The sequence below is a fragment of the Scedosporium apiospermum genome (assembly GCF_000732125.1).
Source record: "Scedosporium apiospermum strain IHEM 14462 chromosome Unknown SEQ_SAPIO_0093, whole genome shotgun sequence".
NCBI classification, from domain to species: domain Eukaryota; kingdom Fungi; phylum Ascomycota; class Sordariomycetes; order Microascales; family Microascaceae; genus Scedosporium; species Scedosporium apiospermum.
In genome coordinates, this window is record NW_015971794.1 from 50,532 (window position 1) to 65,826 (window position 15,295).

Sequence of the window (15,295 nt, forward strand, 5' to 3'; positions counted from 1 at the left end):
ATGCCTCTGTCCAATACCCAATTCGGTCCTTTACTATTGACAAAATCCCACCTGGGGCCATTACACACCTCCGGTTTCTCTCGGAGATCCTCGGGGCCATTTTGTTTTCAAGGGTATAAGTGGCAGGCCCTTGGCTGTCGGTCCCTGAAAGGTTGACATGACTTTCCCCGTGCAAGCTTGGTCCATAAGCTCTGTCGCTGACATGGCTACGAAGATCCCAGTAGCCTTGCTTCTTGTCATACTCTTCGTCATCGAGGCCGGAGCGGTCCTCATTAGCCAAGGCCCTAGGCGCCGGGCCTGTACAAGTCCAACACAACGCCGAGCTTGGTAAGACCTCTCCCCAGACGAAAGTCCAGTCGAGATTGCTAAAAAGCCCCTTTCTTCTCTTTTCCAGGCACACACTGTCGAATGATCAAAAGAAATCCTACCTCAACGCCGAGGTATGCGTCATGAACACGCCCGCATCTCTTAACCTACCGGCTGCCAAGACCAAGTTTGATGAGCTCGCTTTCAGCCATCAAGCCAATGCTCGTGGTACCCATGCCACGGGCGTATTCTTTCCATATCATCGCTACCTTCTCCATGCGCACGAACTCTTACTCAAAGAATGTGGTTACAATGGAGGACTTCCGTGCGTGCCCCCCTTCCCCCAGATCCCCCAAATCCCGTCCCATTTCGTTAGGCTTTCCCTGCCATGACGTAGCTCGCCATGTTGGAATGTGTTCCCCCAGCTAAGCGCGATGGCCACGAGCTCTGTAGGTACTGGGACGAATCAAATGAGGTGGGAAATTTCGGAAACTCGTCGATTTTTGACGCTGATTTCGGCTTTGGTGGTTACGGGATCGACGACAAAAAGTGTGTCTCAGACGGACCCTTCGCGAACCTCACAAGCCCCATCGGCCCGGGATTTCGCCTTGGCGAGCATTGCGTCTCCCGCATGGTCAACGAGACGGCAGGGCTTTGGTCGGCCCAAGAGGAAGTCGATAAGTGCCAAACATTCGATAGATATGAAGACATGTTTCCTTGCGTGTACGGGACTCCTCATCGAGGGGGCCACGGCGGTGTTGGTGGATCGGTGAGTAGCCGGATCTCTATCCATCCCAAGGGTCTTATGTGTCCTAGAAGCCTATTTCCCTGAAATTCCTAGACCTAAAAGCTAAGCGGAGATCATCATCCCACGTTAGATGCGAGACCCACTGGCATCCCCTGCCGATCCCATCTTCTATCTCCACCACTCCTGGGTTGATAAGATCTGGTGGGATTGGCAAGAAGCGGACCTCGAAAATCGTCTTTACGCCGTGGGTGGCCCTAGTTTTCAATCACCCGACATTGGATTCCCCGAATACCCTGGAACCGTCGAGGAGGAGGATGCTGTTGTCTTCGGCTCGCCGAGCGAAGAGATCCGCAAGCTGCAGCAATTCAAGTATAACAGCCATCAGGGCGGAGAGACTACGCTGGACCATATCCTGACGACCTTAGGCGTCATTCCGGATGCCACGATCGGTGATGTTATGGATACAAGGGGGGGTTATCTTTGTTATGAATACGTGTAACGCTGCCTGGTTTGAGAGAATGGAGATGCCATTGTTGGAAGTAGACTTGAATTGTCAGAGTGCATCAGTGTTCCGCGCGCCACATGTAAGAGAGGAAGCTCGAAGTTTCACACGCCAAGTACACGCGACACATGGCGAGAATCGCAGAGTACGCACGCGGAAAAGAGTGCCCAACCAGGTTTTCGCTATGATTAGGGGGGCAGCATCAATCCTTTTAGAATCTCCAAAGTGCTCTCCAGAAAGGGACATCTCGACAATTGAATTCAACCGCTCGGTGAGGTTTCTCTCTTCACTTCGCCCCTGTCTTTGCTCTTTCGCCGTCCAGTCCAAAGCAATACTGAGTACGAAGTACATGAGAAAAGTTGGCCGAATATTACCCATTGTTTACCCAAGAACGTGCATTCTCCTACGTCACTCCTGCAGGGTTCTAAGTACCATGTGACACGCAACGCAGATTATTGGGCGCTGCCTTCGGAATGACGAGGGAGACGCTTCACTGCGAAGGGCGGCGACTGACTACCTGCGAAAAACGCATATTCGTGCCCATTTCTTCTCGAGTCCCATGTTGCACCCGATGACGAAGCTTTGGTGACACTCGATGGACATTCGTTTCTCCTCCCAGTTCACCCTCATCCCTGAGACGAGATGGGGCCGGCGTTTCTCCTTTGCCGCGTGTTCCCTCGCTCAATTCTCCGAAAGCATCCGACCGCGATCCTAAACTTCTCCCTCCGGTCGCTCCGCTCACGCAACTGCTGTAGACGAGGTTACAGCACGTGGCGATGGCGGTGGGCAAATAACCCTCGACGGCCAACACTTGCCTCTACTATTCTCTTCTCGACCGCGAACGTTGCGGGTCTCGGCGCGCTCGCCTTCGTCGATCTTTCGGAAGATGGCGATGAACCGGTTGACATAACCTGGGAAACACGACTTCTCGAGTCGTCGCGGACCGAATTGAAAACGAAAAAGGCAGAAAGGGGAAAGAACAAGGAAAACCCGATATTAAGGGTGCTGTACCGGGTGCTCTACTTTCTTGATTATTATATCTGGGAGCCCATAAATACTGGCGCGCGGTTCCTACACCTTACGTTTATCTTCGTCCCAGTGTTGGCTGCGGTGCCAGCGATATGGCTGGGAAAACGGCAACCCGATCGCGACAATGAGCGGAGCGGTGCGCTGTGGTGGTACGGATTTCTGGTACACTCTATGGAGTGGGCAGGCCCGGCATTCATTAAGGTAAGTCCAGGACCCCTGTTGAATCTCTTGTTCATATTGAGCCGGAGGAATTGACAAAGGAACCGTGATGGATCGTAGTTGGGGCAATGGGCGGCCTCACGAACAGACATCTTCCCGACGCAAATGTGCGAAGTCATGTCAAAACTCCACTCGGAGGCCCCCGCGCACTCGATGCCCATGACTCGCCGAATGATCGAGGTCGCGTTTGGCGGGGTAGACTTTGACGATATATTTGCCGAGTTCGACGAGAGGCCGCTGGGCGTGGGCGCCATTGCCCAAGTATACAAGGCCAAGCTAAAGCCGGACTTGGCTCTGCCCAGCGACACCGATCTCGAGGAAGAACCGTGGAACCTTCGGCAGGATGTTGTCCGCAGCGTCCAGCATATCTTGAAGCAGTCTCCGCAGAGGGTACCGTCACATTACGTCGCCGTCAAAGTGTTACATCCCAACGTCGAGAGAATAGTACGACGAGATCTTCGCATCATGGGCTTCTTCGCGCGGGTGCTCAACCTCATTCCGTCCATAGAATGGCTGTCCCTACCGGACGAAGTCGAGAATTTCGGGGATATGATGAAACTCCAGCTTGATCTGCGGATAGAAGCTGCCAACTTGGCTCGCTTCCGTCAAAATTTCAAGGACCGCACAACGGCGTGGTTTCCGTACCCTTACCCTGAGCTCACGACTAGAAACGTCCTTGTCGAAGAGTTCGCAAATGGCATCCCGCTCTCGGCATTCCTCGACTATGGTGGTGGCGTCTTCCGGACGGACATCGCTGACGAAGGACTCGACGCGTTCCTTCGGATGCTCCTATTAGATAACTTTGTTCACGCCGACTTGCACCCTGGAAATATTATGGTGCGTTTCTACCAGCCGGCGCAGCCCGAGATCCCACGGCTCCGGAAGCCGGCAACGGCGGCCGACGACTTACCGCCGAGTCCACCATCCGACGACGCAACGGAACACGTTCGCTCACGCCTCGAACCGCACCTGCGGAACAAGGATCCTAAATCCTGGCTGTCGGAGCTCGAGAAGCTCGAGAAGGAGGGCTATCGACCGCAGCTCATCTTCATCGACGCCGGCCTCGTGACGGAGCTCAACTCGACGAACCGGCAAAACTTTCTCGACCTCTTCCGAGCGGTGGCGGAATTCGACGGGTACAAGGCGGGGAATCTCATGTGCGAGCGGTGCCGACAGCCCGAGGACGTCATCGACCAGGACGTTTTCGCTCTCAAGATGCAGCACCTCGTGCTGGACGTCAAGGGCCGAACGCTGGCGCTGGGCAACATTAAGCTCGGTGATATCCTGCAGCGCGTGCTCGCCATGGTGAGGAACCACCACGTGCGGTTGGAGGGCGATTTCGTCAACGTCGTCATTAGCATCCTGCTGCTCGAGGGCATCGGCAGGAATTTAAACCCCAACGCGGACCTGTTGCGCAGCTCGTTGCCGATCTTGAGACAGCTTAGTGCGCAGAGCGGCGCGGAGATGGCGAAGTCGGGAGACTTTTCTGTGATTTTGATATGGATGGGCCTAGAGACGAGACGTTTCTTACAGGCCAGCGTTGAAGATGTAAGCCCACCTACGATCCCTAATTTGTTCACCGCCTCTTCCTCCCCTGTCTTTGCTAACGATTTGTTCCTTGATAGGTCGAGCGATGCGTGAAATATGATCTCCTCTCTCCTAATGTATAAATTGAAATCGCGAAAACCCCAAACAACATGCGTTATTACTACATTTCAGACATGTGCATCGGGATATGGCATGATGGGGCTTTTTGGACAGTTGTTGCATGTCACTACAGTCGGTTGTATCCCATCAACTGTTTTACAACGAAGGCTGGGGGGGCCTAGATAGATGGACGGTTATGTCAATGGGCCTGCGGGAGCATGTATGGGAGCTTGGACTCTCTCCTTTTTTTTTTTTTTTCCCTTTGTTCTTTTTCTTGTACTAATAGACGGCAACCTATAGATGGACACGCTAGACGGCTGAAGGTGGATAGGGGGCGGCAGAGGACGGGCGGAGGTCTGGCACCTTGGGTGTTCTGGGGCAGGCGTAAAGGACTCAATTCATCTCATCTGATTCATTCTCGACTCCCAAGATAGACGTGCGCGGTCAAATATCTCATCAGCCGCACCCAGGAGTAGCTCTGATCGACCAACGAAACTATGGGTGAACGAAACTGTAGAAGGGTGGCACAGAAGAATATGCATGCAGTGAGATTCCAAAGATGGACAGAACCGGGGAGAGCGACGATCACAACATTGCTTTTTAGCAGGCTGTCCCGGAATGGGGGATCCGATCTGATGGGGATTGGTTCCAACTATGGACGAGGCACAAGTAGGGTGCTGAGCTTCGCGTTGAGCCGGCGCATCGGGTCGATGTCTGACAGACATCATGGCTGCATGAGAATGAGGGGAGGAATTGATTTGAGAGGTTCCGACCGGGAACTGCTAACAAACAAACAAACTGAAGAAGGAGGAAGAAAAAAAAATGAAATAAAAGTGAAATAAAATCGTATTGTACGAGTTCCAGAAATAGAGCATACACTGCCTCAAAATGGAATATTCGGCTACACATGTTCCCGGCTCCGCCTCGTCCTTCACTCGCAGCTGCAACACTCGATATGGATCTCGACGTAATATCTTGGTACCTTTCCGGGAGCCTAGTTTGCAACAGCACGATTTATTGATCAATCAACTGTGTGTTTGGCCAGGCGCTTTAGGAAACCAACGTCACTATTGGTGGCTTCGTAGGGCGTCAAATCAATAACTCAAGCTGGCTAAGACATGACCAGAGTCTATTCTGGGTCTTTGTAAAGACAATAACTGAATACGAACGGCCAAGAGTCTAATACAGCAAGAGAAAGAAGGACGAAATAAGTTCCACGGAAAGGAAATGAATCAAATGGGCTCTTTGAAAAAGATCAAAGCATCAATATCAATATCAATAGCATTCGGTCTCCGAATCGAAACCAGCGACATGGTAACAAGGACCCTGCAAATCCTCGACAATCTCCCCCCGCAATCGAACATGATGCTGAAGCGGACAAAGTCGTAATCTAGCACCAACAAGCCATTGAAACCTAACAAGATAGAGTGCCGACCGTGCCGAACCTTATTATCAACACGATGGCATGTCTTAATCGCCACGACCCCTCACCGTCACCCCTCACCTGGATCCAGGATCCAGACTCATTCCGCCTCGTAAATTCTGTCCTTTAAAGTCCGAAATAAAATAATTCGAAAAATAAAATGGAAAAAGAAGATGATGATGATGATGATTGAAAGCGGACATCTCCCTCCCCGACACTAGCGTTGTGCGAATGCCTTTTCGGCTTGGCAAGTTCGAATTCAGAAAAATGTTGGGCAATTGATGACGTGAGACGACCGGGAAGACATCTCCGAGAGCCTCAACGGTTGCTCTTGCCTTGTCCACGTTCACGTTTCTTCCCCGCCCGCCGCCCGCCCGCCTTGGACCTTCCCTGAGACATTGGTGACATTGATGCTGTACTATCCACTGCAGGTCTTCCCGGTCTTCCCTCGTTGCGTAAGGTACGAGCGAGGTAGTGCAGTTTAGTCAAGTGTAGTGTGTGGAGTTCGTAGTGCAGTAGCTCCTCGCCGCCTGGCATTAACTTTCAATGTTCAAGTTGCATTGCAAGCGCGGGCATTGGAGTTGCATCAGCAGCACTTGAGCCCTTCGGATTCTCTCCAATACAATTCAACCGCTTGGTTGCTCGTCATATTGATCAAGTCTCTGTCGCTCCTACGGTCCAACCCTCGACCGGGTCTCGCCGCCACGCGTCGTCGTGCGCTGCGCCTTTTTGTCCTCAAGCTGCATCCCTTTTTTCCTTTCCTTTGCTTTCCTTTCCTCTCCTCGATTCCTTCGGACTCGTCTTATTCGTTCCCTCTCTCGAACCAACTGAGCGCAAATCCTTGCGCCAAACCTTCAAAGGACCAGCAAACAAAACCTTAATATAGGGCAGCGAATACTACCCCGGACCAACAACGGCTGTGATCGACCCCGACTTGGCAGGTTGGCATTGTTTCATCCATTACTTCGTACACCGCCCCTGCGTTGGGTCTTCTTTGCTTGCTTCCATCTTCTATGTTCCATCTTCTACCTTCCATCCCCCCTGCGTGAAACAACGCGGACGCCGTTATTGTTACCCTTTACTTGCCCCAGGTGCATTTTGCATTGTCCCTAACTTTATTCCTCCACCTCGCCTCTTTTGCGCTCTTGAACATTACGTACCATACCATACCACCGAACGACCCTTACCTCGTAGGCTTCCGACCGATATATTGTAAATCGATCGAGCCCGATACGATTAGCGATTTCTTTCCTCTCCTCCGGTCCTACCCCTCCCCCTCGCAAATCCACCGATCTCTGCGCCGCAGCCATGTTGCGCAAAAAGGAAGTCTTCACGACCATCACCCCGATTCCGGGCTTCATCCCGCGCCAACTCGCCATCGACATTCTCCACAGCCACAGCGAAGTCATCACCCTCAACCCTCTCGTCCTCGAGCATAAGCCCATCCCCGCGCCTCGCAACGCTGCCGCCGACGAGTTCTACTCGACATGGTACGAGATCACCGAGCGCATCCAATACATCCCCGGCATGGGCAAGATGGGATCGGGCAAGATTAGCTTCAACGGCTGCTTCCACGACATGCCTTGGGGCCTGCAGACACACATCTACGCCCCCATGAGCGTCGATCTCAGGAACAAGTATCGCATTGCCGGGAACCAGCCGGGCGTCGAACCGCCCGAGCCGCTCGAGATCGGCATGTCCGAACTGGGCGTGCCCTCCGACGGCTTGTATCTTCGCGAAGACATTGAGATCCGCTGCAACATCGCTGTCGTGGGCTTCGTCAAGAGCCAACTCAAGGCCGCCAGCAAAGAAATGGTCCAGCGCATCATCAAGAAGGCCGAACTCCTCGACGCCGGCGTCCTGAAAGCCATGATTTACGAAGGCAAGCTCAAGACGATCAACCCCAACGACAGATCCAACGCCGCGAATCTAGGTTCCCCTGGTCTTCCCCCCTTGCAGTACCAGCAGCCGCCTCTGTCGCCCGGCCTGCAGTCGCGCATGAGCCAATCGCAACATTCCCCTCAGCTGTACTACCAGATGACGGGCACCTCATCCCTCCACAACCAACAGCGCATGACCCCGCCTCCGCCCCTGCAGCAGACCATGCCCGTCGAGATGCCTGGTGACTTCTACCACCCTCAGGTCTCTCCCGGCTTCCAGCACCATCCCAACAGAGATTCGGGCACATCTTCATATTCGCGATCGTCGATCCAAGGAGCCGCCGACCAGAGGTGGAGTCACCAGCACAATCCGTCCTATGATGGGAGTCAACAGCAACAGCAACAACAACAACAAACCCCGCAGGCGAGGTTCTCGACGCCGCCCATCGACAACAAGGGATATGCTGTTGAATTGCCGTCACAGAGGGACCCGGGTGAGATTCCTAATAAGGCACAGAACGCTTATCATTACAACCCCCAAGATTACCAGAATGTGAGAATATAAGCGCAAGTTGCAAGGTGGAAGGAGTCACGGATGACGACCCCAGGTGGGCAGTTCTGCGCCATCTGCGCGAGAAAGGAGTCGGTGAGGATGACGGCGGCACATGTGAATTGGGGGAAAAGACCATGTCAGCCCAAGAAGAAAGGAAGGCGTAAAGGGAAACACGATGGAAAGGGACACCAATTAATATTTCCGCTGCCGACCCCATACCGGGAGTTTCACGAATAAGGGACGGCGTTTCTTTTGTTTTGGACGAGAATATGGCGTCGGGCGTTCTTTGCCCGGGTTGATGGGCCAGATACCGACACGTTTTTGTTATATTTTTCTTTGCTTTTTTTTCCCTTGTGTTTTTACTTTCGTTTACGAGGGCGGATCTATCACGAAGAGACGTTGGCGATGGCTCGGGTTGGGATTGGAAGGTAAATACTAAAAAGTTCTTACAGCTTTGATACTCGGCACATATATGCTCGCATTATCATGTTGGTTTTCATCCCCTGTGCGTCACTTCGCCGAACCAGATTTCGCAAGAGATGTGTATGTACCATGCATTTACACACAGGTATGGATCAATTGTCTGGTATCACTTTTTGTATTACAATGCCTCAATATACACAGACAGCATCCCAGGACATGGTCATGCGCAAGGGCATACAGAAGAATAGTACATCCGACATCCAAATTCGGCTTCAAGGGGGGAATGGTTCCGAGCTTCACACAAGAGCCATTCAAATTTCCCTCCCCAAGATTCATTAAATAATCCCCCCTCCCCCACCTAGAGGGCCAGTTCAAAAGCCCCCAAGAAAGAAAGAACTTTTCGCATCCGGATCGACACAGCCAGGTCATCCAGCTTAGAAAGCAGCCACGGCACCAATGGCAAGCATGCCAAGGATGGCGGGGACAGCGAGGCCAGCGGCAGCGCTGTCCGCCTCGGAGCTGCCGGTGGGCGCGGCGCCGCTGGAGGTGGCGTCGACGGCGGAAGCGGCGGAGGTAGGGGCGTCGGTGGTGTCGGCCTTGGGGGCATCGGTGTTCTGGGAGTCTGAGGGGCTGGAGGGAGAGGCGGTGGCGGCGCTGTGGGCGGCGGAGGCGGCGGAGCAGTAGGGGATGGCGGCGGGGAGGACCTCGACTGGAGATTTTGGCGTTTAGCACACATTGATCGTCAACATTCAAATAAAGTTGTCTTGCGTTGTAGATTATTCTGGGGGAGGAGGCCACCAAGGATCATGGAGTCCTTGAGAGAAGGGGCGCATCTCGGAACATTCCGAAGCAACTGCATCCACCTTCCCATGTAGATCAATGGAGAAACATGGGGTAGGGTAACGCGACAGGAAATACGGGAGACTTACCGATAGCCTTATCGGCACCACACTTGGTCATGACGCAAGGGGTGGCATGGCCGGTGATGGCCTCGTAGGTGGCCTGGACGCAGACGCACCAGGCATCCGTGAAGGAGCAGTCCGAGGCGGCGGAGACAGAGTCCTGGAGACAGGAGATGGAGCACTCGGGGAAGTAATCCTCGGCCTTTTGGGCGGCGACGAGGGCGACGGCGCTGAGGACGACGGCGGAGATCTTCATCTTGGGAGGTATTGGTGAGAAGAGGGAAGAAAGATTAAGGTCGGATGATGTGAAGTATGAAAAGGAGCTTGCGATGCAAGATTGATGTAGAGGTAGCTATATGTTCTTGGGGGAAGATAGTGGCAGGAAAGCTTGGGGGGGTGGAGTACTACAAGCAGCGGGAGGGCGGGATAAAAGGATTTCGAGAAGCCCAAGTGCGAGCAGGACTAGAGGGGCTCCTAAGATTAAACAACCTCGGAGCTAGTAATGGAAGCTACCTATTACCAGTAGTGCAGGCCCTGCTATGACAAGCAAGGAAGATACTACCTCTCGGGGACCTTTGGGGGTTGGACTAGGGGCTCTTTTTGTTTTCTTTCCTTGTGAGACTAAGGAAATTCAGTACAGGTCCACGGCAGCACCAAGTCCGAGTCCGTCCACCTCCTGCTGGGTGGGAGGGTACGAAGTAGTCATTCTTGGCATTCTACTCTAGGAAAGTGGCTTCTCACGCAAGGTACAGGTACATTTGTCTCCAATTCCGATACCAAAGCCATGAAAATGCGATCCATTCCCGTCGCCGTACCCGACTTAGGTTGACGGTTCATGTCTATCTCGCCCCCAACCCCTGGAAGAAGGTGAGCGTGTGCGTGTACGTCTTGGCACGCCTCGGCTCCATGGTGGGACGATTATATATTCTTGCCTGGAAATATAGCTTGGGTGCGTGCTGGGCAGTGAATATGTGGGGTTCAAGCTCTCCGACAGATGGAGGGACGGGCCCTTGCCCAGCTTGAGTGGGTTGCATATTACGTATTCGAAGTATATCGCGATCTCGCAGGCTGGAGAGTTGGGGCGGAGTATCCTTGTTCTGTCCAAATTGGGGAGATTGAACGGGCTAGGCTGATGATCAGAGTTCTGTTTCGATCAGTCCGCTCTCGTCTCTAGATGTGTGACAAAACGCGAGCTGTGAAGGGGTTGGCCAAGGTGTTAGTGTGCCTGGAAAGGGTCAATTGTGAGCTCCGACTTCGCAGTACCTCTTGTATTCAGACAGAAACTGGTTGCCCTAAGAATCGATTGTTGACGAGTCTCCTGACCTCATATGCCAGGGGGGTTCCGCATCTATTAGCCCATATAAGGTGCTTGATCTTCCAAGGAGGGTATAGCGCATTCCGTCCACCAGTGCAGCTTGGCAAGGAAGGTGTCAAGGTGTGCGCAAGAGGTTACACAGGAGATCCCTCGGTTGAGAAGACAGCATCGAGTACGAAGTGATGACGGTGGGCAGACAGGAAAGGATTACAGCCATGTGGATCTGTGTATGTGGGACTCCGGAGAGCTCTTGGACCTGGGAAATATCGAATCCCAAGCGCCAGGTGTGGCTGCGATGCAGGTGAGGGAAGCCCCCGAAGCTTTGGGAGGCGTGCACTTGGAAATGTGACAAGAACAGGACTTGGTCTGGGCAGGCAGGGTTGTTGGCGAAAGGTGGGGGTAAGCTGGGCAACCACAACAGTACTCAAAGTGGTGATGCTGGTGGTGGACGTGTTTTGATAGAGAGGTACTTTCTCATTCTTGTACCCGATACTATCCACCAGCTTTAATCACAACACTCCCATAGCTCCAGAGGCGATCCGTTGGTTCTCGAGTAACAAGCAGCTGTGTACCCTGTGCGGTGTGGTGTGCATAATATGTAGGGTGGTGTCGTTTAGTTAGGGTAGACGAGAACGCCACGTTCCAAACCGGGAAATTGCGCGGGGGTGATTGGGTTGTTGGACACGAGGTACAGCGGTGGCGCACCCTAGCAAAATTGGATCAATTTTATCTGATGATCTGATAAGATGAGATAAAACGATTCGGTGGGGGAAAAAGAGGGGAGGGGGAAGAAAAAAGAAGAAAACTCTTCCTGGATCGGATGCGAGTCTCATAGGATCCCAAGGCAGTGAAACCCACCACTTCCCAGGAAGGAAAATGGACCGGGTTGCTATGTCCGAGAAACACTCGGCATTGCAGGAAAACTGGAGACCCAGGGAGAAGAAAAAAAAAATCAAGCCAAACCTAACCCTCCATCACGGTCCATTGGACAGGGATCTTGGCCTAGCCTATTTCCCGTCAAGTTAGTGTTTTTGCGCTTTATTGGCATGCACACGAAGTAGAGAGATCCAACCAACTGATTTCAGGAACGAGGGAATCTCCAAAGGATCGGCCGATCATGGAGGACAACGATGATCACCGCAGAGACCGAGCGTGGGATTTTAACGATGGGCAAGTATGCGTGGGTACTTTGTGCTGCAGCGAGACAGTTCATCGTTCCGTGGTCGCAGTGGAACTTGCCTCGATCATTCCGTCCTGCGTGCCGGGCAATACGTACATGGCGCTATACTAGGATGAGAGAGCCTACTTCGTAGTGTACTCGTCTCGTTGACTCCGCTCCACCACGGGCGCGTGGGCATCTACCGTTCTCGCTGGTGCATACTTCCGTAGTGTAGCATCCCAGTGGCTTCGTAGTCCTCGCCTAACACTTTCGAGGCTTTCGATCTTGGCTTAAATGATAAAAATATGACGGCTAGCAGCAAACCCTGGATTAGATGAACGCGGGTGCAACCAGACCATCGAATCCGATCCCTTTTTAGAGAGTGTTGATCCTCTCCTCGATCCGAGAAGATCTTGTCTCTTTCCCCCTTCGATAAGGTGGCCCTTTAGAAGAGTAATCTAACGCCCGGCTAAGAACTCCCGCACCCGCCTTACTAGTCGGTGCGGCCTCGTCCCTCGTTTTGTCCCGCCCCTCCGTCACGACAGGGTCAAGAGAATATAAAGCAAGGCCCTACTTTCTGAAAATCTTATACCCTTACCAAGTTAGCTTCTGTTCAACCTTCCGCGCAGGGCTGAGAAAGCTTTAACACCTTTGATTGGCAATGGGATTTTTCAAACGCAAGGCGGCCGCGGCCGAAGAGCCCGCGAGTCCCGAACCCACGATGTCTGAGAAGCTTGCAGACGAGATGCCACCCGAGCCGACGAAGCCTGTTGATGCTTCGAAGGAGAACTCTGACGCCCAAAGCAAAGACATCGATGCTGGTTTCCAGGGTGGTGTCGCCGCTGCCGAGGCTACCACTCTGGCCTGGCCAAAGACGCACCTGATTATGGCCTATGTTATGTGAGTCTCTTCGCGATTCTGCGGTTTATGTCGGCTGCGGATCAGGGGTTACTAGCTCGAGTCATTTGCGGAAAATGCCATCCTTTCAGAGAGCTAATGTTCCTGTACAGTATCTGGTTCATCTATTTTGTCGCCTCGACCGAGGAGGTCGTCGTGCGCTCCCTGACGCCATTCGTGACGTCTTCGTTCGGCAAGCACTCTTTGACGGCCACCACCAACATCATGTCCAGCATGATTGCCAGTCTTTCGAAACTCCCGCTCGCCAAGATTCTCGACACTTGGGGCCGTCCCCAGGGTCTCGCGCTCTCGCTCTTCCTCTGGGTCATCGGCTTCATCATGATGGCGGCGTGCAAGAACGTCGAGACATACGCGGCTGCGCAGGTCTTCTCCCTTACGGGTGCCCAAGCCGTCAGCTACTGTATCACCATCTTCGTTGCCGATACTTCTACTCTGAAGAATCGTCCTCTCATGCTTGCCTTCGCCACATCCCCTTACATCGTCACAACTTGGATCGGCGGTCCTATCGCCGACAGCGTGATTGCGGGCCCTGGCTGGCGATGGGGATTTGGTATCTGGGCCATTGTCACGCCCGTCGTCGTTGTCCCTCTCATTGTGCTCTTCCTTCTCAGTCAGCGACGTGCCAAAAAGGCCGGCCTCCTCGATCATATCGAAAAGAAACCCGCAACGCTCAAGAGCGTTTATGATTACTGCATCGAGGTCGATCTGTTGGGCATCATCCTTCTCGCTGCCGGCATGGCTCTCACGCTGCTGCCTTTCACCCTCTATTCTCAGCAGAACAAGTCGTGGGGGTCGCCCATGATTATTTCCATGCTTGTCATCGGCCCTATCCTCCTCATCAGCTTCGTCCTCTATGAAGCGTTCCTGGCGCCCATAAAATTCATTCCCATGCCCCTACTCGCTGACCGAACTGTCTTCTTCGGTGGCATGATGTTCTTCTTCCTATTCATCAACTCGTCTGTATGGGGAAGCTACTTCACCTCCATGCTTATCGTGGTTTGGGACCAAGGTGTCACAAAGGCAACCTACATCAGCAACATCTACCGTGTTGGTTCCTGCTTCGCTGCCATCTTCATCGGTTATTTCATCAAGTTGAGCAACAGGTTCAAGTGGGTCGCGACAATTTATGGCCTCCCACTTATGCTTCTCGGTGTTGGTCTCCTCATCCACTTCCGCATGGCCTCCCAGAGCATCGGCTACGTCGTGATGACGCAAATCTTCATCGCGTTTGCCGGTGGGCCGATCGTTGTCGCTGGCGAGATGGCCATGATGGCGCCTCTCAGCCACCAGTACGTTGCCGTTATCATTGCTATGCTGGATCTGTTCTCTGGCATGGGCACGGCCATCGGTTCAACCATCGCAACTGCCGTGTGGTCGAGCCACTTCAAGTCCAATCTCGAAAAGTATACTCCCCCGGGTACCCCGGTTGATAGCATCTACGGCAGTATGTACACCCAATTGGCGTACAGGGTCGGCAACCCTATCAGGACGGGAATCAATGATGCGTATGCCGACACCCAGCGCCTTATGTCTATTGTCAGTACGGCCGCCGTAGCGGCTTCCTGGGCAATGGCCTGGATCTGGCGTGACATCAAGCTCAGCGACGTCAAGCAGGTCAAGGGAACCGTGTTTTAAAAGGGGGCAAAGAAAAAAAAAAAGGAGGGAGAAGAAGAAAATGAAAAAAAGACACTCGACGTGATAGTCCGAGCATTGATACCAATACCGCATGGCATTTTCTTCTTCTATCCCCTTTAAAATCGCATCTGCTGAGAGCGGATTTTGCTAGGCAGCAAAGTGGGTGCCTTGAAGGGAAACTACGAGGAAGAGGAGCCTGGAGAGGAGAAGCCACAGAGAAGGAGCACTGATCAATGGAGTTTGAATTCCCATCACATGTACGTAATCCGAGACTGTAGTGAGGAAAGAGCAACCTGCGGTGGATCTCTGCGACTCTTGCACAGAGATCAGTTTATTAGAGTTGGTAGTCTTTCCGAGTCGATTTTTTTATTTAAGCAATGTAATTATATCAAATCGCTTCTTTATTTCTCAGGCTAGCTGAACCCCCTCTCGAGTCCCGTATCTCGAGCCTTGAGTCCTGGCCCAAGTTAGCTGCTCTAAGGAGGCATGTCTACTGTCAGCCTGATGTTGGTACCGGGTCAGGTCAACTGCATGCAGATGGATACAGACAGTGACCTCACAGCCCAGGCTGAAGTTCATCTACATGTACTGTCAGATTACCTCGTACCTACATCAGGAGGGCAAAACGTAAACTGT

General features: G+C 52.9%; 4 protein-coding genes and 1 pseudogene across 4 annotated transcripts; 4 read left to right on the forward strand and 1 right to left on the reverse strand.

Annotated features, from left to right (window-relative positions):
• Positions 1 to 202: 202 nt before the first annotated feature.
• Positions 203 to 1,553, forward strand: SAPIO_CDS4560 (uncharacterized protein; the record flags this gene model as incomplete). Its single annotated transcript, XM_016787081.1, has 4 exons — positions 203 to 327; positions 395 to 534; positions 732 to 1,075; positions 1,185 to 1,553. The coding sequence occupies 4 exons, from the start codon at positions 203 to 205 to the stop codon at positions 1,551 to 1,553; spliced, it is 978 nt and encodes a 325-aa protein (XP_016643190.1).
• A 645-nt stretch (positions 1,554 to 2,198) lies between these two features.
• Positions 2,199 to 4,474, forward strand: SAPIO_CDS4561 (ABC1 family protein; the record flags this gene model as incomplete). Its single annotated transcript, XM_016787082.1, has 3 exons — positions 2,199 to 2,786; positions 2,865 to 4,352; positions 4,430 to 4,474. The coding sequence occupies 3 exons, from the start codon at positions 2,199 to 2,201 to the stop codon at positions 4,472 to 4,474; spliced, it is 2,121 nt and encodes a 706-aa protein (XP_016643191.1).
• A 2,708-nt stretch (positions 4,475 to 7,182) lies between these two features.
• Positions 7,183 to 8,319, forward strand: SAPIO_CDS4562 (annotated as a pseudogene; the record flags this gene model as incomplete).
• Positions 8,320 to 9,164: 845 nt separating this feature from the next.
• On the reverse strand, positions 9,165 to 9,888 carry SAPIO_CDS4563 (uncharacterized protein; the record flags this gene model as incomplete). The annotated part of the gene is made up of 2 exons (XM_016787083.1): positions 9,165 to 9,439; positions 9,660 to 9,888. 2 exons carry the CDS (start codon positions 9,886 to 9,888, stop codon positions 9,165 to 9,167), a joined length of 504 nt encoding a protein of 167 aa, XP_016643192.1.
• Positions 9,889 to 12,827: 2,939 nt separating this feature from the next.
• Positions 12,828 to 14,659, forward strand: SAPIO_CDS4564 (Uncharacterized protein; the record flags this gene model as incomplete). Its single annotated transcript, XM_016787084.1, has 2 exons — positions 12,828 to 13,006; positions 13,117 to 14,659. 2 exons carry the CDS (start codon positions 12,828 to 12,830, stop codon positions 14,657 to 14,659), a joined length of 1,722 nt encoding a protein of 573 aa, XP_016643193.1.
• Positions 14,660 to 15,295: the final 636 nt, after the last annotated feature.